This window comes from Leptosomus discolor, chromosome 15 (assembly GCF_034619465.1).
Source record: "Leptosomus discolor isolate bLepDis1 chromosome 15, bLepDis1.hap2, whole genome shotgun sequence".
Lineage (NCBI taxonomy): Eukaryota > Metazoa > Chordata > Aves > Leptosomiformes > Leptosomidae > Leptosomus > Leptosomus discolor.
In genome coordinates this window covers 2,145,986-2,171,722 of record NC_141405.1, presented here as the reverse complement: position 1 = coordinate 2,171,722, position 25,737 = coordinate 2,145,986, and the positions used below count along the sequence as shown (strand labels likewise).

The window sequence follows — 25,737 nt, the reverse complement described above, 5'->3', positions numbered from 1 at the left end:
AAGTGTGCTAACGAAAATCTAAGTGGAATTAGCACTCAGGCGTGATCTTGACTGAACATGAATGTTCAGAATGTGGGAAAGAGGTTAAGATGCTGATTATATCTGAAAAAAAAAGGTATTTTATTTTTGTACCGGATCCTGGTTTTTATTTGTAGAACTCCTCCATGAATTCAATGGATATGCCCTAAATCTGATGAGGACCGTAGCAGCCACATGAAGCTTAGTCCTACATCTTTACATGTTCTGTCACCTCCACTTCATGAAGTTTACAGATTTACTGCTTGTCTTTTATCAAGTGATACTTAATGTTCTTGGATCAGAGGGACTACAGGACGTTTTGCACCATGTTTGTAGCTCTGTTGTCCAAAGCATACAATCCACGTGCAGTGCATTGAATAATATGCAGAAAAATACTGTGTCTTCTTGATGCAGTACATCTTTATTTTTTTGAACAGATAAAGCATTTAATGTAACTCTGAAATTCATCAATTAATTTCTTTTTATCAAAAGTCAAAGGCCCAATGAAGAGCAATGTATGAAGCATATTTTTCTGGAGAATGACATTCTCAATGTAAACTCAACAGAAGCCTTTATGTTAGTATTAAGCAACCTCATGCTAATTGCATTATATTGCCATCTAATAAGGTAGATTGTGCACATTGTAAAAGCGTTATCTGAAACGATTTGTTTTCTTTTAAATGTGAAAGTTTGTCTGGAGGACATCTATTATTGTCTCCTTGGTTTTGTTTCATTTAATGGTGAAGAGAGGTTTTCTGTGATGAAGCAAGTTCCTTAAGGACTCCTTGGAGACATAATGTAATTTCTGGCTGCCAATTTATAAATACTTGCTTTGCATTTAAGTTTTTCTATGTTTTGCACTTGGGGTGTTCTATTATGGAAGGATTTTTCTCCCCGGTTTTTATATTTTACCGTCAGTTAAAAAAACACCTTGAATTTTCTCCAGCTTCTTCTTGATAGGCTATGAATGTCTAAATTGCTGCCAAGATGACCACTATAGAATGATAGATGTCACTCTTGCTGACCACATTAAGTTTTGTGTGATTTTACAGGCCCATCACTTGATAAGCGCTGGCAAAACTGGTTTTCAAGGGTTTTTATTCCCTTCCTTTGCTCCTCATGTCAGTCTTCTACATGTTTATCATATCAGATTATTCTTTCAGCAGGATTAATATTGTGCAATTCCATTTGTACCTGGGATTAATTTTAATAATTGTTTTTGGTGCAGCCTTACAAAGGCTTAGCTAGCAGCACTAGAAAAAGCCTATTTTAATCTGTATACTGGGATTACAGAGAAAGACCGCTTTCTTTTCTTCTTCTTTTTAAACATTACATTACTTGCAGGTGAAGAAAAGTGCACTTACTCTGCTGCCATACATGCAAGCAATTTTCATAAGATGCTTGCTTTGTAATCCCTGACTAAACGTCGCACTCTAACACCTTTTATGAATACAACTTTAGATCTTCCCAATTTTTTTGTTTCTTCTGTAGTAGTATCAGCCTGCAGAGCTCCTAGCTAAAGAGTGTATCTAAGTGGTACATGATGCGATGAGCAGACAAGTGTCCAACCTAACTTGCCTCGTGTTGACAAATTAATTACAATTGTAATCGTCGCAGGGACTCCCAGTATGTGTTTTTTCACTGAATTTTGTAAAACCAGGACAGAGCCAAAATACTGTAACTTTTTCTCCTTTGTTGAGAGAATTAAAAAAAGCTATTTATTTATTTTTCACCCTTCACTGTTTTGGCTGTTGCTGTTGGATATACATTTTCTGTGTAAAATGGAACTTGTAGTACTCAAGAGGATGAACTTTAACAGTGATGGATGGATGACTTGCATAGCAGCACTTAGGACACCGTGAATTTGCACTGGCTGGGAGCTTTCATGCCAAAGAGAAGGAGGAAAGAGAAATGTATGCAGAAGGGTCATACTTGACCTGTAAAGTCAAGAACTGTTATAACTGGTGTCATAGACTAGCTTGTTTGAAAGTTTGGCCTTGATTTGTTAGTTGATGTTACCAGTTACAAGGTGGACGTAATAGTCACAGAGGTTCACAGTGTCTCGTGTAGGTGCACGGTGCAATGCTTGCTTTCTACAGCTACGAAACCTTCATAGTCAGAGGCTTCACTAAGGAATGTTCTTACCCGCAAGTGATTTCTGAGAAATAAAAAGCAGGAGTCTAAACTCGTCTTCCCTTTGTTGGAAGTACTTTGCCAGCAAAACGCTTCTGTGCAGGCTTTCTTCCAAATAAAAAGCCTTCAGTGTAAGCTGAAACTTACACTGGGGAGCACTGGGAAGTTCCTTTGCCATCAACAGCCTTGTGAAAAACACTCTCATTAAAGAAGGAGAAGGAAAAATGCTTATTACTGAAACTCTTGTCCGTGGAATGCTCTCAGGACTCAAAATGTCTAGCTAGGAGATGATGTTGCCATGTTACTAAATGGTTTGGCGAGGCCTTTCTGTATTTCTTTTTTTTTCTTTTTTTTTTTTTGCTTTGAACAGTGCAGAGTTAATTGCCAGATATTAAATATTTATAGATTATATTATTATTCATTGCTAAATGCTATAAGGACTTTTTCTGATGCTGTAAAGCAGCTGAGACTCATTCAGCCTTAGGAGCAAAGCGGAGATGGCAGCCGTGAGGAAATCCTCCTTTCAGGGTTTCAAGCACTGGAGCTCGCCCTTCTTCTAATGTGATTACAACAGCCCTTATTGTGTTCAGATTTTTGATTAGCAAACCTCAAAAGAGTTGAATTCTGCCCAAGGGACAGAATATTTGTCAGTTCTTATTTTTAATCTAAGTGTGCTTTCAACTGTGGTCACAATGAAGCAGTTTTCACCCCCAGTAGCATCGTGTTTTGGTTTAGCGCTGCCAAGTGTTGGAGAACCAAGAGGCTGTGCTAAAAGCTTGTCATTCTTTCAGGGGTTTCTTGTGCATCGTTAACTTTTTCTTCAAGTTTCAGTATTGTTTTCTGAATTTTTAATCAGCTAATAAACAGCAGCTGCTACACTGCTGTGGACAAGTGTTATGGATCAGACAGCTTGGCTGTGATCTCTGCCATTGTAAGGTCAGGATCTGAATACAAAAACTATTGCCGGAGCTTTTTGCACATTCGGTCTTACCTGCCTATTTATAGATTTTTTTACTTTACTCGTAGTAGGGTTAGTGACTTTTTCAAAAGAGAAGATGCTGACTTTGCTATAGAAAAGATACCAAGTGCTCTATAAATACTAACGAGGCTAATGGCTCTATATTCCTTGGTCTGCAAAATTTAATGTGCTTGAATTACTTCTCTGAAGAAAAGTTATTTAGATGTATGGAAAAACATCTGTTCAAGGCACAAATAAATAGTGTTTCAATGGTTATACAATATAAAAGACCATTCAAGGGCGCTGTGCCTTAGTATCTACCATGATATGATTCTGGCTATGATTTCTTAAAAGCAGCGTTTTTCACATTGAGGTGTAGATTTTGAGATAAACATGTTTGAATCAAATCCTTCAATCGTTGATGGAATTTGTACGTGTAATCATTCTGCGGGTTTTTTGTCTCTGGAGAACAAAATTCTACCCATGTTGTGAAATATCTGACTAGTTTATAGGTACCAACTTCCATACTTCTGAAAAGGTACAGCTGAGATGAAGAGTAAAAATGAGATGGTATGTTTAAATTATGCATGTTTTACCCTCCTTCCTGCCTTTTTTTTTTTGTGGTTAACCAATGTATAAAATATCAGGAAAAAATGAATTATTCAGTGAATAACTTTGAAGACAATTTGCTGGGGTGTTTCAAATTCATGTCTGTAATAAAATTTCTCAGATGAGGAGCAGTAGGACACCTCACAAGTTCTTGTATGAGGAAGCTGCTGAGTCATGAAACTCTGATTTTGAACCAAAAACTTGTCACACTTTTCAAAAATCACTGTTTCTTATTTCCTGCATGATCAGCATGGTTTTGCCATTATATCAAACCAAACAGATGCTTAATTTTGTAATGGACAGGAGATTTTAAAAAATATATTTATTAGCTTGTATGTGATTTTTTTTTTTTTTTTAAATCTAGGTGTTAGAAAAAGGAATGTAAGATCTTTCTTTACAAATTACAGAAATACAAGTATACTGTTGGCCGTGCATTTAAATGAGCTGTTGAGCTGTGACATAAGGAACTGGATAGTGATGACAAATACAAAGTTCTGGCACTGTGGCATTTATCATGGCTGCAAGGCTTCTTTGCAATTCTGATTTTACTCCTATATGTGCGTTTCCACAGCTGTTGAGCTTCATCCCGACGTCTCTTCTGAAGTGATATTCCTGAAATCAAGTCCTCGATTGCCGTATTCTGTATGTGAAGTGGTTTTGGTGTTTGTGATTCGGGGGTCTGTGATGAGAGGGACATGTAGAGGTTAACATTTAAATTAAATACCTTGTAAACTCAGTAGAGAATACAGAAAGCTTTTCCAAAGGACTACGTTGAAGAGCATACGAGAGAGGAATCTTTAACTGTAAATATGCCGAAAGTTAATGGTGTGAACACCCTCCCTGATGACCAAAACAGCCCTCTTGAAACTATTTAGTATTAAAAGTAAGGACGAAGTATTTAGAGGAGAAACCTCTTAAAATGACACATGCCTGTCATCTCTAAAAAACCTTAGGTGGTTGTGATTGCTGCCTCTGTAGTCTGGTTTTCCTGAATGGTTCCTCTTATATCCCTTTCTCCAGGAAGGCAGAGTCCGCTCGTCTTTCAGGAAGACCGATGTACAGTTTTTTAAAACTCTGCTGTTGAAACATCAATGCAAGATTGCAGTGAACTTTGTCAAAAAAAAAAAAAAAAAAAAAAAAAAGCATGTGCCAGTACTTAACCTGAAGGAAAGGTAAAAGAGAGAAGCATAGCTCTAGGGTGTGTAATACCCTGGGACAGACAAACTTCTCTTTGGATTTCCTTTTCACTGTTCGGGAAACACCTTCCTGCAGTACATTTCCACAAACAAATCTGCACAGAAGTTAGTGGGGTTGGCTTTACATTTTGAACCATATGTTGATGTATATGGATATTACATCTTCCTGTTTGGTAGCAATACATCCAGACATATAAATGTCTTTCCTTGGAAGTACACTGAAGTGTACAGATGCTGCTGTGGGAGGTGGGAAGGAGACAAGGTGCTATGTAAACAAGTGGGTAAGGGTTTAGAGAGAACATGTAAAGTGTGCGTTTATAAATTGGTGGGTTCTTCTGGTAGCATTCACCATTTTAGAGGCAAAAATGGAGTTCTGCAATGTGAGAAGGAGTGGGAAATGTAAAGCAGTTATTATTCAGGGCCTCGCATATTGAAGTAGCTCAGAGGCAAGAACAGTAGCTTAGCAAGCTGCATTCATTAGCTACGTTCATAGTGCTGCTGCTGCTTCACTCGGATTTTTTGGCAAATCAACTCACTTTTATGTGCTCAAATCTATCAATAGTTGTAAAGACCTTCATTCAAGCCACATTAGATGGAAGTAACTGAGGGCAGGTTTGGCTTTACAAACAAAATCCTGAGTTTGTTTCATTTTTGCTGTTGTCAACAGTCAAGAAGTTTGGGGTCGCAAAGACGCTTTCTTAAATCTTAACATGCTAACAATGGCCTCGACTTATGGCTGTGGTAGCTGCTGGAAGGGTGTTAGGAGTCATTCCCATTTTTCCCTGTGTTCTTGGATAAATGTGAACCACTTTCCTATATGAATAGCTTTCAAGCTACAAGAGATGTCAGATTGTTTGACCTGGTACTGCTGCACTCAGGGTCATCGCTTTTACAGAGAAACCAGGGCATTTCAGGTGAGGTTAGTTTTCAGCCTTTTATCTTATTCCAACTTCTGTTTCAATGAATGAAAGAACAGTATGAGCTCCCGCTGAGGATAACGGGGTAAAAAAAGTAAGTCCTATCACCTCTGGCATGAGCAAGTTGGCCAATGATGAAATTTTTAAAAACTGATGAGAAGTTGTTGTACACAAATATATTAATGTAAAATAATTGTTGTGCACCAGATGTCCCACAGGGCAATGACAATGACCACATTACCTGCTGGCGATGTCACGTTAACGATGCACTGTACCTAGCCACATTTCAGCTCCATTGGAAAGCATAAAAACTACATTGTAACTTTTAATATTAAACAGATTGGCATATTGTACCTATCAAGAAATATCAGTACCCTTTTGTACAGGGGGAATTCATTTAAATTTACTTCTCTCTGTTAAACTATATATTGTAAAATGTGTTCAAGGTGTAAAGGATACTCTGTGTTGAAAAGTGTGTATGTTCAACAAACAAATTAAGTGACTAAATAATAATGTTTTTTAAGCAAGACATATACAGCTGTGCCTCTGTCTTCCTTTTGAATCCAGATCCCTGGATTCCATCTACATTGAAATGATTTATACACTGTAATGTTACCTTGAGTTGTATCTAAACAAAATCTAGCTCCATTTCTTCCTAGTCATGAATTAGTTTCTGACAGGATCTTTTGTTTATGCACTTTCTGGAATTATACTGCAGTTTCTTCATTAAAAAAGAATGAAGAAAAAATAGCCGGTAAACACCAAGTCCCTTCCGAATTTAATGTCTTTATAGTAATTAGAAAATTACAAATTCCTGTGAATACAGTCGTGCAGATCTTCTTTCTCCATTTGCCGACTCAATCAGTACTATTCTATACAAGAAGAACAAGAACAAAAGGCAGCAAAATCAGATGATTCAGTGACCACCTGTTTCTTTTAATTAAAAATAATAATTTACTATGAATTCCAGGAGGGGACTGAAAAATCTGCTTTAGAATCATGTCGTCAAGTTGTCCTCTTCTATACAGGTATAGAGGAGGAAATAGTTGATTGATGATTGTTGATGTTGATTAAAAACGATTTTTTTTCCTGTTTGTTTACTTTTCTAACTGTCTTCAGAGTAATACAAAGAAGTGGCCTTACTAACAGTGATGGGAAGAGATTTTTTTGTTATTTTTGCTGGGGTGTGATTTATTATCATGGAAGACTTTTCTTCTGCAGAACTTGAGAATCGGTCTTCATTTTTAAGTGTAATTCCAACCCTTGAACCCACAGAGCATTGGCTGTATTTTGAAGTTGCTGTACTGCAGCTGCTCTCAAATGCGCTTGCGCGGGTCTGCAAGCAGCACAGCAGTGTTTGCACAGCGCTCTGCTGAGTGTGTGCATAAGCTCTCCTCACCTCTATTATCTCTGAAATCCATCATGGAAAACACCTGCCTCTTCTCCGTTGCATCCTTGTTGTACAGTCTTTAAGACTAATTTACACAGGTTTTATTACCTGTAGTTTTGCTTAGTATTTGTTCTCTTATCCCACCACTACCTTTGTTACTGTCGAGTTGAATGCAATTCCGGTTATGCTCTTAACACCTACTGGTATGTTAAGGTGCGTGCGCGGTTTCCCATGCTGCAGCCCTCAGTGGAATGAATGCCTTCTCTGAGTTACTCCTTCGAGTCACTCCAAACAGTGAAACTCCAAATTCTGCCTGGAGAGAGGATTCCTGGGAAGAGTCAGTGTAGAAAGCACCCTTATGTCATTCCTCTCCTCCTCCATTGCAGGAAGGTGCTCTTCGTAGCTATATGTCAGCCTGTGGAAGATCGTTTTTGGGGTGCTTGGCAGATGGATTTGGACCTCTACAGAGTCTTGCAGCTGCCGAGGAGAACCCCATGAACCACTGCAGAACCCAGCTGATCTGCAGTTGGCCCTGCTTTGAGCCAGGGGTTGGGCTCGGTGGTCTTCAGAGGTCCCTGCCAGCATCAGCTCTTCTGTGATATTTTTGATTCTTCAGGCAGTAGAAGTCTGAAGTAGATGATCTCCAGAGGTCCCTTCCAACCCCTACCATTCTGTGAAGTCTTATCCTTTACTGTATTTTGCTGAAAGCCACAAAACTTTTCCACGCTGCAGCAGGGAAAGTATCAAACAAACTTCAAGCATTTGTACATTTTGTAACAAAAAGTGGTGTGATCTTGATCATTCCAAAGAGCCTCAGATTCTCTTTGCTTTCCCTTTCCCACGTACACAGCCTCATTCAGCTGGGGAAGAACAAAGCTGGTGACCAGTTAAACAATGACTTTTTGCTGTTTCTTGCATCTGGGCTCTGATCATAGAAACCATATTTTAAGCCCTAAAAGTTATTTCCAGTAGAAGCATCTGTCTCCTTGGCTCTTGCAGCTTCTCAAGGATGAAGCAACTTTCTCAAATAAGATGCTGTGCCAATCATCAATCGAGAATTTTGTTATCTCTATAGGAAAACAAAGATGTGGTACCTAATGGGGTCTTAGATACTGTAGTTGCTGTTTGGAAGGTGTTTAGAAAAGCTGGAGTCTGAAGACTTTCATAAATGATTCGGAAGTTTGCCTGAGGAGAGCGTGGGATGAATGTGGGATTTGGCTCCGTACAGAGGAAAGCATGCTATCTTCTTCTTAAATATGTTTTATTAACTTGGTATTCGCTTGGGGAAGTTGAAGCTGTTTTAAGTAAAATATATGCAGGACAAATTGCAATGGTTTCATTGATCTGTTAGAGCAGCGTTCCATAGGATCCATACTTTAAAGGCATTTGGAGGCGGACAAAGATGTAGCATTCAATGTTTCTACCACAGTGGGAAATGTTTAAAAGTTCTGTATTAATGTTAGGAAAACAGACCTGCCAGTCTTCCAGGGCTTTTCTATTGGTAAAGAGGAACAGTGATCTCTTATCTCTTACAACGATTTATCTATGGGTTTGGATATATTTAATACACTGTCTCCCATCTGTTTTCAATAGAAATTCAAACAGTACTGCAATTTATGCCACTGAGGGTCAGGAATTATTTTTTTATTTTGTCTAAGTGAGGTAATTTGGATGTTTTAAGCTTACTTTTCCTTTACGACTTTTAAACGAGTAAGTAGATATATTTGTGTTTGGTTGGGGATGAAGAACAATCCTGTGGTTCTGTCATGGACGTAGGAAATGGAAAACTGGATACATTTGCATTTATTTACACAAAATTGTTGTAGGTCGTGATACAACCTTAGGACCTTAGGGGTCATCTGCTGCAGAACTCCTTTAAGTTATTTTTGTAATGGAAAATAAAATTTTCTGTTTCTCCCAAAATATTTTTACACTGACATTTTTGCATTTTCTACTTCTTAATGATCACAAAAATAGCAGTTCAGATATAGAAAAAAGAACTTTCACCATTAAAAAAAAAATTAATCTTATATCCTACCTAACGCCTTATTAACGTATATGTGTTTGGTATTAATGACTGAAACCAGTCATTTTTGCCCCCATCTGGGTCACTAGTAGAGGCTCTGGCACTGACAGATCTGCTTGCAGTGTTATTTTAAATTCCTTCCAAAAATTTCACCAGTTCTAGCAGTGTCACCTAGAAGACGCCAAGTCAAAGACAATATGGGTATAGTTTTAGAGGTTTTGGTCTTCGATACGCTGTTCTGGTGACAAAGTTATTGATGCTATTGAGCCACATACTATGAAAGCACTTTGGAAGCAATAATATGATGCTGCTTATTATGTGAAAATCTCCACTGATGCAGCCTCGTGCGAGGTGTTTTTTGTATATTTTATATTTAAAAGCAATGCGATGATTTAGTGCCTGCAAAATTATAGTTGGTTCCGTGTTGCTATCAAGGGGAATAAAATTCTAATCGAAAGGGAGCTTTTAGAAAGAATTCAGAACTATAATGCTCATAAGCTGTTTTGTAATGTCTTAAAGCACAGTTTGACATGTGCTGCTGGTTAACTGTGTGCTTTCAATTATTGCACACCCCTGTCTTTGATCCAGAAAAATTACGGAATGATTTCTCGCAGGGGGGTGCTTTCTGTTGCTGTTCAATAAAGGAAATGGATTCATTTGTGCTAAACAAAGAAGAAAGGCGGGGATGGTGGCAATACTCTGCAGGGGGGCAAAATGCAGTTCAGTGGCAATGCATAGATTGAAAAATGTGTAGTTTTTGGTGAGCTGCCTCCGTGTTCTTCTGCTTCCCTCTGCTGGGGTGCGGCAGGATTCCTGCCCGGCTCCCAGCCAGGCTGCGGAGCAAATCTGAACCACCTTTAGCAGAGCCAGAGCTGGCTGGCTGGGCAAGGCGCTTCTGCAAACTCATTTATTTATTTTATAAAGGCTTCTGCTCCGTTTTTGGTTTTCTTTCAATAGGTCCACATAGTGCAATCTGTGTCCAACGCGGATCTCCTGGTCAGTGTGATCCTATGGCTGCCTGTCTCTGCATGAGCGTGTCTCAGCTTTGAGACTAATGAATAATATTTTGATTTTTTTCAGAGCTGTGTGGGGTGTAGATGCCCAGTTGCTGTTCATCTTTGTAGGGATGCTGCACCCATGTACGTCATTACAGGCTCTGAACCTCCAGTTTATTGCACTGCAGTCAAATTGCGAAGCACTGGCTAGATTTCTGCCAATTTACAGGTTTTTCAAAGACAAATATTTAAATGTCTGTGAAATTGATTGCCCAGTTTCCTTTCCCATTTAATTATACTATATTGCATTCAGTTGTACTTATAAAGATGGGGGACTGTCTTAATAATAGCAGAGAATTCGTTTTTTAGCATGAAAATAACATGAATTTCAATAGAGCATATCGTTCATCACGGCTTAACAAGTGCTGTCCCATTGCTTTCCCATTGCCACTTTCCCCCTTCATAATTTTGATGGATTTTGGAAACAGGAGTGGGTTTTCCCTTTAGAATTTCACAATTAATCTATGCCAAGTTTAGTGCAAAGTTCAGTTCTCTTGCAAATAGCAGCCATTATTTGGCAGTTCATCTGTCATATCCTGGCTTGGCTCCCTGTGTTTACTATGAAATATGACTGCGAGCTATGCTTCAGGAATTATTGAAAGTTTACATTGATTAAAAAGGGGATATTTGGAGAAAAATTACGGGAGCTTACCTCTTAGTCAGTAGTTTACCTCTAGCTGAAAAATATTAAAGACGATGCTATTTCCTCAATACTGCGTGTAAGTCACTTAATGAATTGGGAAGTATTAAACTGCATTAACAACTAAGAAGTTAATTGCTGTTGATAATGTAAGTAATTAGTACTGGCAATGTAGTAGTTATTACTAATACAGGTACTTATAATCAAATTGTAAACTACAGATTCAAGGGTAGTTCTCAGTGCATGAGAAGCCCATGTTAATACAGGGAATAAGATAAAAAGGGTTTAACATCCATGATGGGTGTATAGAGATCTCTTGGCTTTCTCTTATGTTCTCAGACTTGCTGAGAAATAACAATGTTTTGTACACTTTAGTTTACCAAAAATAAAAAACACGCATAGGATTGAAACAGAAAATAGGATTAAACTGATGAAGAGTGCATGCTCTTATTTGTTAGCCTTTATATTTTTTAAGTTCTTCTATTTAGTTCTATTAAAAGGATTTTAAGAGAGAGATTTCCTGCCTGCAAAGTTTCCATTTCACAAGTAGTTCGGTGCTGTTTTCCTTTGTCCTCTTTCTTCACGCTCTGCTTGGAATAAGGGACTCCGTGTGTGCATATAGAATCATAACTAATAATAGTCAGAGCATACTTACTGCTCTTAAAAAAAATTAATTCGTACTGAATTGTTCATTTTACACATCATACAGTAGGCATTTTCACACAACAAGAGAAAACTAACATTTATTATAGAAAGCAAACGATGATTCAAATTATATACATTGAGTCGTGCAGGGCCAGGTTCAAAGCTTGATCCAACTTCATTTATTCATTCATGTGACTGGATTTATTCCATTGTTTTATAAGAATACTTTTGCTGGTATTTTGTAGTTGCACACAGTTATGCACAGGAATACGTGAGCCTTTGCTGCTGTCATGCTGCTTTGTAGTGAGCAGTATAGTTGTCCTTACATGTCACAACATTTTTAAGCCATGCACACACTCCTGCTTAACTTAATTATCACATGCATTCCATTGATTGGAATGGAATTATTTGGTAGTGTTTGTTCTGTAATTTCGGTATAATACACAGTTTCAATGTATTTAGGAGACATTCACTATAATGATTTCCCATAGTTCTTTCCCCTCTATATCATTACTTTATACTCATAAATACCACTTCTGTCAGACGTTAAACACAACTTTAAAAATCTGTTTATTCAGTGTCATTCTTAGGAGCTGTGGGTTTTGTCCTTCGCAGCAACAGATGTGCTTGCCAAACTAACATTTAAGTGTGTATATTTATGGAGCAACAAGTCCTCTTACGTCTTCTAAACAAAGCAATTTAAGGAAGGCTTAGTTTTGAAAATGTGTTTTAAATTGTTTGGAAGGCATATAGTCCGAGTCAATCCGTCAGATAACCCTTTAGTAAAGCAATGTTCCCATGACCCCACACCGCAAGACCCATTGGCTATATCTTTAATAAATAACGAAACAGATGTTCTCAGGAGCACTGAATGTCATTCCATTTAGATTAGCTGTGTTTACAAAATAAATATGGTTGTTAGCAGTTTGCATTTCGTATCTCGGGCTGTATAACAAACAGAACTATTGAAATAGTCTCAATTTGAATTTTAGTATAAAGTCTTTAGTGGATATCCTGGATACGATACAATTTCTATCTGTGCAGTGAAAACCAGTGGTTGTAAATTCTTCATAAAACTCAGAATCAGTCCCCAAAAAAGTTCACACAAAGAATGCTTACCAAAACAACAAAAAAAACCTTCACAAAGCGTAATATGGCAAAATATATTACGTTTTGAAGGCAAGATTTTGCCTTCTCAAAGTCATATTGTTTTGATAATTACTGTTAGAAGTTCCCAAATTTCTTAAATTTCTTGAGAAAGCACTTATACCAGAGGATTCTTTTATTTTTGAAGAAAGAGTTAGCAGGTTTTCCATTTTGTATAACATGCAGTGCTTTGCTTTTGATTTTTTGGAAGACTTTTATTGGCAGATGCAAGTTGAAAAGTGAGTTTATTTTTTAAGACAATTGAGTAATTCTTATCTAATGTAGTATAAAGGCATAGTAATATAAAATGCAAACAGAAGAAAAACGTTTTGATGTCTCATTTTGCAGCTGTGTTTTCATTGAGGGTATTTTAATGCATGAAAGACCTGGCATTTCGTGATTTCCATGGTCTTTCTGTAAAGAATGTTAGCAAGAATTGATTTCAAACTCCAGTGTATTTTTTTAATGAAGGAGAATTAGTGCTCTTCCCAACTTCTGATCAAGACTTGTGCGGTGATAATTTTGACTAAAATACAGCCGGGGCTGGAACTGGTCATAAAGGATATCAAAATATCGATGATGTGCACGGAAGTGTAGAGCTATCAGGCTGTTTGTTTTGGCAATGCCCATCTCCAAGTGCTGGGAACAGGCTGTGCAAGTCTGGTGGATGTGAAGGTCTGAGGCTATGTATACGTGGAATGAGCCTGACATGGGTGAACATACTGAAGGTGTGATTTTTCTCCTTTTATTTAAATACTCTTGGTTTTCCAAAGGGGACCTGTACCCCTAGAGAAACAGCAAATGTATTTGGATGTGTCATACATGTAAGTGATTTGGATGTATTCCCTTTCACTGGTCCTAAATTAGAAACCATTTCCAAGCTGCTGCTGGCCTTAAAATGTCCTTGCTGTAAGTTTCTCTGCTCGAAAATCAGGTGGGAATAGTAGTCTCTCTAAAATATTTGCTCCATGCCAAGTTAGAATGTGTTCACTTTCATTTGCAATAATATAGATTATAAATTGGCAACATTTCGATGATCCCATCTGTAAGATCCTGACTTTACGGTCATTTGACTGTATTTCATGTTAGCCCCCTAACAGTTACTTCCTTCCTCTCCTGCTGTATTTTATGTCATCATTTCAGAACGGTGATGATAACGGACTGTAAACAAGGAGACAGCACACGGCACTTTAGCCACAGGGTGAATGCCGTCCTTGTACTTTATGTAGATGTACAGTCAGTAAATGGGAGTTTTGCTCTAGATGAATCACAGAAACAAGCCTGTGTTCTCGGAGCTGACTTACTCTTTCTTACAACACCAAAGTAAGGGAAAATTAGGAACTGATTTACCTGCACCGAGGTAGGCACTGCCATAAGGGTTGTCAATAAGCTATGTGCTGGAATATATTTTTCTGTAGCATTAGTTGCAGAGCTGGAAAGCTTTTGGTTTTAAAGTACTAGATTAAAGGGGTGTCAATCTGATTTTTTATGACTTGAGAATCTCTTTCTGTTTGTTCCTTCAGGATCCCAGAAGCAAGCACAAATTTAAGATCCACACATATGGGAGTCCGACCTTTTGTGACCATTGTGGGTCGCTGCTTTATGGGCTTCTGCACCAAGGGATGAAATGTGACAGTAAGTGAAGTTTTTCTGTGTTACCAAAAGGGTATTTTAGAAAGTAAGTGGAAACACTGGGTAACAGCTTCTTTTCTGTGGAAAATACCATTTCAAATGTCAGCTATTTATAGTGCTGTTATATTTCAAGTGGGTATTTCAGTACTATAATATTATACTAATGAAAATCACCTCTGTTGCCGAGAACATGGTGTGTTCCATTTGATGTGGCTGAAGAGCCTTTGCCATGGCAGTTTTGAGAAAGCCTCTTTTGGGACTGGTCAGGTGAATGCGCTGTTGAAGACAGAAACTTCAGTTCAGTTGGTAGCCAAGGTCCAGTATTTTCCTTGTATTTCATTTGCCTTGGAAGTCTCCTGCTAGAAAAATCTCCTAATCAATTTAAACCTAATTCCCTTCATTGCTAATGCTGGCACCAGTGCTCTGTTTTCTTAGTCATATTCCCAGCAAGCCTTTATTCCATTTCAACTTTTTTTTTCCTTGCACTTCATTAATGATATCTTTAGGTTTCTGGAGTAGATTATTTTATTCTCTGTTTCATTCACTGTCTGCAAAATATGTTGTAAGATGGAAACTAGCCATGTCGTTCAGTTGGAAAACAAGCAGCTGTAATCTGAAAGTCTTGCCCACAGTTAAGCTTTGTAATCTTAACTTTCATTTTGCTCAGTGTTTGCACTGTAATCGTATTATTAGCTTCTTATAGCTGTCTGAACCATTTTTATATCCACAGCCTGTGACATGAATGTTCATAAGCAATGCGTAATAAATGTCCCAAGCCTCTGTGGCATGGATCACACAGAGAAAAGAGGAAGGATTTATCTGAAAGCTGAAGTCACTGGTGACAAACTGGAAGTAACAGGTAAACAACTAATTTTGAATTTTGCAGGTTTTATAAATGTATAATATACACTGTGGGTTTATGTACCTTCATCAAATCTTTATGTATTAAAGCCAGTGACAGAGTATTTCCCTTCAGAAGTGTGAGGATTTCATTCAACATGTCCTTGAATCAAGAAACTGTATGAACTGGTGTTCATAAAAGTAAATAGAAAAATGAAAGCTGTAGTAATAGCTTTAAAAACTCAGGAAAATTAATTTAAAAGTCACTGTAATGTCAGTTTTTCATGTAGAAAGCAGCCCAGTAGGATAGCTAGCTATTCAGGAAGTTACCCATCATCTTCAGAACACAAGAAATACTCTAAACTTTCATCAGCTGAGGACTTGTTTCCTGCATTCCAGAGTATTTCATAAACAAAGGCAACTTGGTTTCAATCCCAAATGTCACTCCTGGTGAGTTATAAAATGAAAAATAAATTACTGCAATCTGTAAGATTAAGATTACTAAAATGGGGAGGAGGGAGAGAAAGGAAGGAAAGAGAGTGGCAGTTCATTTCCTTGGAAGTGTTTCTCCCAGGATTTATGAGTAAGCTTTGCTTGTGTGCGCACCCACACACCTCCACTGACCCATTCCGAGTCTGAAGTTGCAGAAAAAATTCTGGGAAAGGTATTTTGCAAGCTGAAGGACTGTTTTGTCCCCCTAAATAGACAATGTAATAGGCTGTTTAACTCCAACTGAACTTCCTCGTGCTGTATCAGAGCGCGGAGTTTATCGCTCAGGATCTGCATGAGAATGTGTATTTACAGCATGTTACGTTTGTTCTGTATGTGCTTTCTGTCTTGGCTGGGGTCAACTAATAATTAGTGTATCCCATATCTGAAGTGTAAAGTTGGTAGTGAACTTTATTGTTGATTTTTTCCTCCTATTGGACACAAATATGCAGAAGATGTTCTTTGCCAATCAGAGTGCAGTGTATTCACTCAAAGGGAGAGCGCAGGACAGGAATTAGGATGGACAGAAGTGAAATAAGGGAAGGAATGACAGAAAATTTTGTTCATGGCTCTTTTATAGTTAGAGGCACGTCTGTAAAACAAACTAAATTCTAAAAGAAAGTCCCAAATTTTTATGGCTCAAAACTTTAAGGAAATTTCAAATATGTGCTGTAGTATCTAGAAGCAAAATAAGTGTGATATAGCGTAGGAAACGCATAAACCACCAATTGTCAAAAGCTTTTACCTCAGGAGAATGGGTTGGTTAGTGTGTCAACACAGGTGTCCAACACTGCTTCTTCAGTGAAGACAACTTAAAGACAACAAGTCTTAGTACACCACATTAGATGTACACTGATACAGCTTAAAAGCTGGTACGGCAAGAAGGTGAATTTGGTGTCTACACTATGAAACAAGAACAGGGTACAATGCTTTTATCGTTGCCTGTTTGGTGGTGTAAAATGGAACTGAATTTGAGGGCAAAGTTGCAGCAGGACACAGGAGGAGTTCCCTTAGACCATCTCAACTTCTGCCTTTGTTTCTGGATGCAGTTGTTGGCAACCTGTGGCTGTGGAGTGTTGCGTATTGCTTCAGCGTTGCTCAGTTGAAAGGCTAAAGCCTGTTACATGGCAAAAGGAGGATGTTCCTTCTACCTCTGCACTTCTTCTTTGGAGAATGAGTTCGATAGAGACCATACCCCTTGTAGTCAACGTAAAGGAAATCTGACCATCACACTGAAGTTTCACAGCTTATAGAACTAGCAGACTCCCCTCCTGGCGCTGTATTCATTCATGGCTTTGTTCTCTCTAAATCCGAATACCTCCATATTCTCCTGTCAAACCTGGTAAAATGCATTGAAAAGGAGAAGTATGATAAAATTCAGTTAGAAAGGATCAGAACGGATCCCAAGTGATACTTAATTGTAGCTTAACTTTTCAAATATCTTCCTGTCGACGTAGGAGGGTAAATTTGTCCAAGGTACTGTCATTAAGAGAAAGGTGGTTTCACTTAGTGAGGCATTTCAGAGATGGTGATGCAGGTTCTAAAAGTAATGTACCATGAGAAGGAACTGATTTGAAAATCATCCAAGTCACAAAATTTAATATTTGCATTATTCTAGGCCGCTTTGCAGGAAAGTTCTTAAATCAAACAACTCACAAATAACAGGTACTGATTTTGTCATGATTCAGCAGGTTTGTAATCCTTTTGGGGACAAAAATGTTTATCACAAGTCTTTGTGGTACCAAGGCACTCTGAAACGATTATACAAATAACCATTCTTTTAGTTCACAGTGTTGTTTGAAAAGCTCTTGTCTGAGATACGAATATGGTAAAATCATTACGGATACTTCATAGGTTTTCTTCATAAACTCTTTTTACTGTGAGTGTACTTGGCAAATGCTGTTACTTTTGTGTTTGTAAACAAAACATTTACATCCCACAATTACGTAGGTTTTTGGACAATACAAAAAATGTTTACGGTAACCTTGTTGTGTATTTAACAATCACAGTGCTGTTAAATTGGTTTGGTTGAGGCTTGTCAGCATTTCCAAGCTTTCAAAAAATTTCTTTAAATAAAAATGCCGGTTCCCTTGAAAGTAAGCTGTCTTTTTTTTTTTTTTTTTTTTAAATAAAAAATACTATACGGACTAAGCCCAGACTGCGTGAAGTTTCAGATAACTTTTGTGCATGTTTAACTGAGAAGGAAATCAGCAATTGTCAGCTCATGGACCATATTGCCATGCAAGAATTTCTGACTCCTTTTCTCCCAGTATGGCATTGCTTCTGAAATATTTATTGACAAAAGCTGTGTTAGAATATACAGATCTCAGAGCTGCCACGCACAATAGCACTGCCTGTAGCTTCGGGAAAGGAGGTGAATTAAATGTCCAGGAGGTTTAGGAACAGCAGGGAAAATAATGATTGGCTGTTTAGTTTGAGCCTTGACGTGAATCTTTTTCAAAGGAATTATTCTGTAGGTGTTGAACTCCTTCAGCTGAATGCCTTCATATCTCTGCTCTGCGTCCTGTTTTGGTTGTTAATTAGTTCCTACTGATTCTTTCATAGCCAGCCCTGATTGCATGCAAAACATTTGTGCTGCTAAATGCAGACGTTGCACTCTGGTTGGCGTCTTGCAAATACCTTCGATGGGCAACTCAGCCATCCCGGTTCAGGGAGGATGCAGCACGCTTCATGACCGCTGCCAGAGGTGGTCATTTGGGGGACGCTGTTTAGTATGTGGCAATTTGTCTTTGCTTCCATGAAATTGCTTTGGGGGTTTTGTGGTGGCTTTTGTTTCCAAAAAAGCCACAGTAAGTGCTCGCTTACTAAGTGTTTTCCCGAGAAAATAATGTAAATATTACAGGGAGGGGTTCCCAGTGAATTCTAGGAAAGGGGCAAGGCAGAGCACTGCCAGATGGAGTTGGCCAGTGGTTCAGTCAGATTAGCTAAAACATCAAAGTACTTTGGCAGGTTTTGAGTTGAACTAATGGTGGAAATGATTCAGTCCTATATGTAAACATACTTAATTCTGGTTTACTAGGTGGAATCTTCAATCTGGGTGCTTAAAAGTAGACATGCAGTCTTTTCTGTGTGACTGCTAGAGACTCTGCAACACTTTTTCACGAATAAGTAGGAATTTTGTATTGATGTACTCCACAAAAACCCTTGCCATCTTCCCAGAGCTAGTCAATATCCCACATTCAGTGCTCATTTGTGTTGCAGTTCTTAAATATCAATGCTTTATTTTGTAGCTACTAGCTTGAGAGTTGCGTTGCATGTTAATAATTTCTTGCACTTGCAGTAAATCATCTTGGCAGTTTTCTTTTTACAGCAACTGTCTTGAATTGCTTTTTTTCTGCAGTCACTGAATTTATGACCCTTTCATTGGTTAGACTGGCTTGGGGATTTTGCTTTTAGGCAGAGTTAAGCAGTTTTTGCTATTCTTAATCTGTGCTTTTTGCACTGAATTTTCTTCCTCCTGATGTGCGTTAAAAGTTTTGTCACTCTTACGTTTACTTATTGACCCGTCTTATCATTTGGAGCTCTTCTGAGTTGAGTTTGTAGGTGGTTGAATCACAGGTTCGATTTTTTATTTTTATTTTTGAATTATTTTTATAGTGAGTGAACAATAACCTTTGTAAGAAAATAACCCCATCTGCTGCACTGACATATAAAAAGCTGCCACATTTTTGGGATCCTAAACTGTGGCCCGTCAGTTGCTGAGAGTAGGATGTGACAGTAGCTGACAATAAGGGACTGCCCTCCCGGCACAGGCACCAATTTAGAGGCAGGGTGTTAGTGACTCGCTGTCAGCTAATGCACCCTACTGTTATAGAAACGTTACTAAAATATATATATACACAGCCCTGAGTTTTCAGGGGTTTTAAACTCTATTTTTCTTAGCTGAAAGAATAGAGAAAAATGTGTTTTACTCTTCACTGAGGCTTCTATTATTTAAAAGAGGAGGAAAGCTGGCAGTGATCTCTGCAGAGGTTGGGAGCACATAGCAGGCTCTCCAACAATAATCTCCCTAGGAGTTCTGTGCTCCCCACCGTGCGTTTTTCGAATTATTTATGAATGTATGAATGCTGAGCCACCCTCTGGCACTGCATATTAATGTCTTGCACGCTGCTTGCTGTGGACAGCTGGGTTAAGAGTCTTTGCCCAAACAAGCTTGAGAGACAAACTGGAGAATTTTGGCACATTTCTAGATTCTCGTAAAAATTATTTCCTTAAAGGACCCCACCACACACACACTCTAACAGTCTTTTTTATGACTGTCTATGTCAGTATTAGTGTCTGTCTTTGTTAGCATTAATTTAATTATATTCTGCAACTGAATTTAAAAGGGAACAAATATGAATATTTTGTCTGTTTGACCAGCTTTTAGTACCAAATAAAGTGATCCCAAATAATTACTTCCATGTGGGAGGCATTTTTAATATCTCAAAGAATGTGAATCACATGTTTTATTTCACTGATACCGTCTCTCTTTTCTGGCACTCCCAGAATCTGCAGGGTTGCTGTGTTCTCTGCAGAAAGAGCTGTGCCTTTAACAAATGCCAGCCCTGATAGCAGCTGAATGCTCCCCATTTCATTCATCACATTGACTTTGCCATGAAGAAATAGGCAGTGCATAGTATTCAAAAGAAACATTAGTTTTTCATAAATGGCCATCTGCATGCGTGTAAAAAAATGTAACTAAAATTCTATATATTTGTGTAAGAATATAAACAGATAACAATTAGAAATTTCATAGTCTGCATTCCTTTTCAGACGATTTGATACATCTTGTGTTAAGACCCAGGTTTCATTAAGTAGCTGTCCTAACAGGAGTACATATATTTTTATTATGATAATTTTTATAAAGGTAATTTTATTTTAGAAGTAAAATACAGTTGCTTCTATGAGATTTCCAGTTGAAATTGAAACCAGAGGATCTATTGCAGGCACAAGTGCTTACTAAATAGCATTAAAGATGATGGTACCTTTTTTGTTAGTAGGAAAGAATATCTTTATAAATACAGAGAAATAAAGTATCATGTAACATTGGTTCGTTTTTTGTGTTGTTCTAGGAAGGAAATTAATCATCTATTTCTTGTGTGTAAATCACCTGTGAAGTGCAGGCGTTCCCATAGTCTACATGCATTACGTTGGCATCCTTCAGGATTCAGGAAATGGGGTGTAATGAGTAGGCACTGGTCTCAGGAGGAATACTAAACGAAATTTTAGCTGGGCAGGGGAGTAGTTATGGAATAGAGAGAAGTTTCATATCTGAAAGCCCTTTTAGTGATGAAAACTGTATAGCAATTGGAAGTTGTCTGAAAAGCAAGATTTGTTTTGGAGCCAGTTGTACATGTGAGTCACAACCAGCTCCAGAAAGCAAGCATTCAGTTATAGCTGTGATAAAATCTTGTAATAAATCTTTAATGAAACCTGGGTAGCTTTGGATTTTGCATACAGAGGGTACAAGTACACAAATTGGAAGAAAGGCTATTTTCAGTAATGGGTAAATCTTTTAAACGGTGATTAAGGGGAGTGCGGTAAGCTACTGGGGAGCAAGTTCCTTGGCTGGGAATACAAGGTCCTCTGTCACTCATCTAAGGCATCTGTAAACTGGGCAGATCGCCGGAATCTATAGCAGATTCTTTTTCAGGAAGTAATGAGAATTATGGAATAATTTACTAATGCTTTATTGTGGGAAGACAGAAACTTTACGATGGATTGGAGCTAACAGCAGTCTCCCTTTTCTTTCATTTTGATAGATAGCTTGCCAGATGAGACCATTAGAGACCTGAAGTGTCTTCTAAAAGCAGCTATTCGCATGTGGCAGAGAGATTTCTGCTCATCTAAGTTGCCTGTAGGGAGTAGAAGATTGGCAAGAAATGGTTGCTGTGATTAGTAAACTGTTTCATTATCAACATTTGTGAATTCAGGAAAAAGGTAGCTGTGACTCACTTGAAAAGGAACTGAGTAAACTCACGCTGCTAATAAATCAGCTTTGTTATAGCGACAGAAACATTTATTTACTCATTCCCATGACTAAATTTATTTGCTGGTATTACAAGAAGTTGTGAATCCATAACTGCATATGGCTGGCAACTTTTGACCTATGCAATCTCATGGAAAAAGTTCCAGTTCTGTCATCCGCTCTCCAAATTCCTCAAAATTCTGCCTGAATTTCTTCTCTTTACATAAAATGTCAGTTGTTCTCTGCCAGCCCACTCTGTCTTATTTAGATATTTATTTAAAGTATGAATACCTAAGAACCAGCACTGTGTTCACTAATGTCTTTATGCTATTCCTGGAAAAGTGGGCGTCCCAGTTTTAGGCATGGCTTCTGGATGGATACTGCTGGATTAAAAGTGGCACATAATAGAACAGCCGTAGCACAGTCATCGAATGGTCTATATTTGCTGCTGAATAAACGTTTATGATCTCTTCCTCATTAACGATGGGAAGGAAAACGGCACATTTTTCCCCTGAGGCAAGTTGACAACTATTTCTGTTTTTTAAAAGGAAAACCTGGGCAAGGTTGGATTTGTTCAAAACTTCAATATATACTTCACTGTCTTTTCATCTGTGTCCTTTCTCAGTCCCTGTTAAGAGTCTAATCTGGACAAAATGTTAGGAGATTTGACTTGTACCAGCTGCTTTGCTCAGTTCAGAGGTCATCGTCATGCTTAATAGTTATGACAGAAAACTTGCAGGTAGTATTTTAGGTTTCTGTCCAAGTCATGCTTCAAGTAATGCTGAACTGTATCTCACTTGAACCATCTATAAATTAGAGTAACGTCTCTGTCACAGTGTTGAGATTGATTAACTAATGATTATAAAGCAGTATGAGATTGCTTGCTGTCGTAACAACTATAGCAGGATTCAGCCACAGTAAGTTGATTTATTTTCTGGGAGTTATTTTTCATTTAACTTTTTCTGTTTCAGCCACGCACAAGAGATGGTGCCTTTGGTGGGGAAGGGAAATCACTGCTTCTTGTCAATCCTCTTAGAGAAACCTGACCTATCCTTTAAAAACAGGGTGCCCTTAAAGAGTTGGACCACTTAGATGCTAATTCTTTATAAGCACTATTTAGCACAAGTATCATCATACTGTTTCCTCAAGAAAAGAAGTGCTAAGTCAGTTGAAAAAGGATGTCTGAGGGTACTTATTATGCAGACAAAAGTACGAATGGGCCAGATATCTTTAAAACAAGGAGTGAGATAATGACTTCTTGGGCAGCCTGTGTTTAGTATATGTTGCATCTTTTCTTCCATCTTTAAGCTTCTTTTTTTCTTGTATTTAGGGGGCTTTTTTCTCTTTCTGTGCTTGCAGTAAAAGAAAGTAGTCTTACACTGCTGGCAGTGTTGTTTTCTAGGCTCAGCAGCATGTATCAAGGCTAATCAGTGATGACTTTCTCCAGGGAGCTCTCTGTGGCTGAGCCTCGGAGAATGGCTCTGCATCTACCCAGCCAATTTCTCAAAAATCTGCTTGGTTTAACACTAAGCATCTCCAGGTAAAATTTAAACATAAAGGATCAGTCTGAAGGTGCCATGTTAAAATTAAGCAATAGTGTTCAAGGAATTTTAATGAAAAACTTACTAGTGTATGTTTCTGGGAAGCTGTAGAACATGTAGAGTTCTGTTCCTCACTTATGCTAAACCACAGTATAGAAATAAAAATCAAAAAGTGGATTTTGAAGTAGTAGTTCATGTGCCAGACTTGGTAGTGCAGTCACAAGTGCCAATGCACAAGAAGACAAAAAACCCCCAACAAAATGAAACCAAATACACGATGAGAGAGCGAGCAATTCACATTGAAGGCTGTCACTTCTTCCTTCACTCACTTTATGGTTCTCAGTCCCTTTGGGATTGTAAATATTTAACTAAAATAAGTTATTTAATCTTGATGTTATTCCTCAGAAGTATTTGAAGATCACTTTCGGTGTGCTAAACTTTGATATTGGGTGGGACGGGACTTTTTTTCACGGGTTGAAAACAGAAGTGGCTTTCCAGCGGACCGCTGGGTGCAGAGACCCTCAAAGAGCAAAGTCAGGGTAAATGAGGTGGAGACACTCTCTCTGGACTGAAAGGTATCATTTCCCCAATTTCAAAGCCCTGTCAGCTTTATACAGGGATTGTGGAAAACTGCAGATTAAATCCTCTGCAAGAAAGAGGCTTGTTTCTGATCTGTTCTTTTAAAACACAGTGTATTTCTTCTGGTACAATTATTTGAGTAATATAGTTAGTGAATAGAATTATATTTTATTTTAAAACTTTAGCCCATAAGCATTTTCTGTCTCTCATTTTAAAAACACAAATTTAAGAAACATAACTTAATCGGTATCAGCTGTTGGTTCGAGTTAATGTCATTCCTTTCCAGCCATGATCTAATTTCAATAATTCATTTACATCAGGGTATCTGTTCTGCATGAGAGTTATCTTGACAAATAAACTAGTGTGTTACAAGTAAGTAGGTTGCATTCCTGTACTCTACCTTCTTTCTACAGCTATTTTGTATATAAGGTACCAGTTATATCTGGTGTTTCTCTCTTCCAACTTGTTCTACCACACCTAATACTCTCTCATTAAACAAACAGAGCAGGTCAAACGGTTTGAAATTATGTGTTTTCTGTGTCTCCCTTGGTATATAGGAAATGGAACAGAACTGCTGCATGAGTCTGTAAATGTCCTTCAGTTCTATGTTATAATGGGGGTGTTGTCAACACCGCAATCTTGCATTTCACTGTCCTGAAGTAAAGCACAGTAATATCTGCCCTGCGCTTTGCATTCACTGCCCATCTTTTGCAGTCTTACAGAAGCAGTAGCACACAGTTGTCAATCCGCCACAGCCCTGCCTTTATTTCCTGTCAGAGGACATTTCGAAGAGCTGTACTTCAGCTGGTTTACAAGTCATTTGGCTTGCCCAAAATCTGTCCTCTTATTCTACAGAGATGAGAGTAAACAACACATATTTTTTGTTCACAGTATGAAGATGCCATTTAAATCTGGAGGAAGAGGAGGAGAGTGCCTTGAGCAAACAGTAACTGTCTGTTGCTGAAGATCCTGACAAGTTTTGGGGTTTTTTGTATTAGTTCTGATTGAGTTCTTGAGTGATTCTAACGTTCAGGTTTTTTGTGGGAAATGTTTTCCATCAAGAAATATTAGGTGACTTAAGGGTTGATCTTTCCTAAATTTCCTTTCAGATTTCTTCAGTTAGATAGATTAATTAAAAAAGCCCTTCAGATGCTGACACTGCGAAAGCAGTAGCTGAGAGCACTGTCAATCTGGGGTAATATCTCTACTGAGTCACTCTTAAGTGCTGGCCTTCCTTCATACCCTAGTGACTAAGTCACCTTCAAAGATTTGTGCGATTTTCCTTCCAGGAACAAATCTAATCTTAAACTATGAATCTCACAAAGGAATTCTCAAATGAAAGCTGTTCTCTGTCCAAAACAAGCTCAGAGGATTACTGCTCCCAGGAGGTTTTGAGATGCCCAGATATCAGCTCTGGATTCCTCATCCCAGCTCAATCACTGCCCTTCATCGCAGCACAACCAGTTTGGGTGGGATGGAGTTTCACAGCGGGAGGAAAATTCACCTGTTCTAGGTTCAGCAGAAGCTGATGGCTGAATGCTCTTAACCCAGAATAAAACCTTACATGTCTTATACATGTTACACAGGCATTATGCTGGTCCTCTCAAGAGGGAGGGAAGTGCTGTCTTTGCTTATCCATTACAATACTACACTCCCCTGCAGTGACTCCTGAACTCCTTAACGAACCCCCACTGCTGCAGTAACTCCAGCCAGACTGAAACCCGAAAGCTGGCGAGTCCCCGACAAATGCCTCCATAACCCACCCTTGCCTGCCTTGTTCCACGTAGGGATGTGGCCTTGCGGGGAACGGCACCCCGTGCAGATTGCGGGCTATTCTTGTCTCTCTCTCTGGGGGGACTGGTAGCAACATGAGATATATTAACTCACTTTATGCCTTCCTTTGACATTGCAAAAATAGAAGCTGCATTTACATTTTTGTGAAGCTGAAGTTA

At 38.4% G+C, this 25,737-nt stretch overlaps 1 protein-coding gene across 4 annotated transcripts in view; it reads left to right on the top strand.

Annotated features, from left to right (window-relative positions):
• PRKCA (protein kinase C alpha) overlaps positions 1-25,737 on the top strand; it is a 151,200-nt gene that overhangs the window by 83,141 nt on the left and 42,322 nt on the right. For all 4 annotated transcript variants that reach the window (XM_086473814.1, XM_086473813.1, XM_086473812.1 and 1 more), the window contains exons 4-5: positions 14,257-14,368; positions 15,096-15,224. In XM_086473814.1, coding sequence (XP_086329940.1) covers positions 14,257-14,368; positions 15,096-15,224 — 241 coding nt within the window. The remainder of the gene's footprint in view (positions 1-14,256; positions 14,369-15,095; positions 15,225-25,737) is intronic.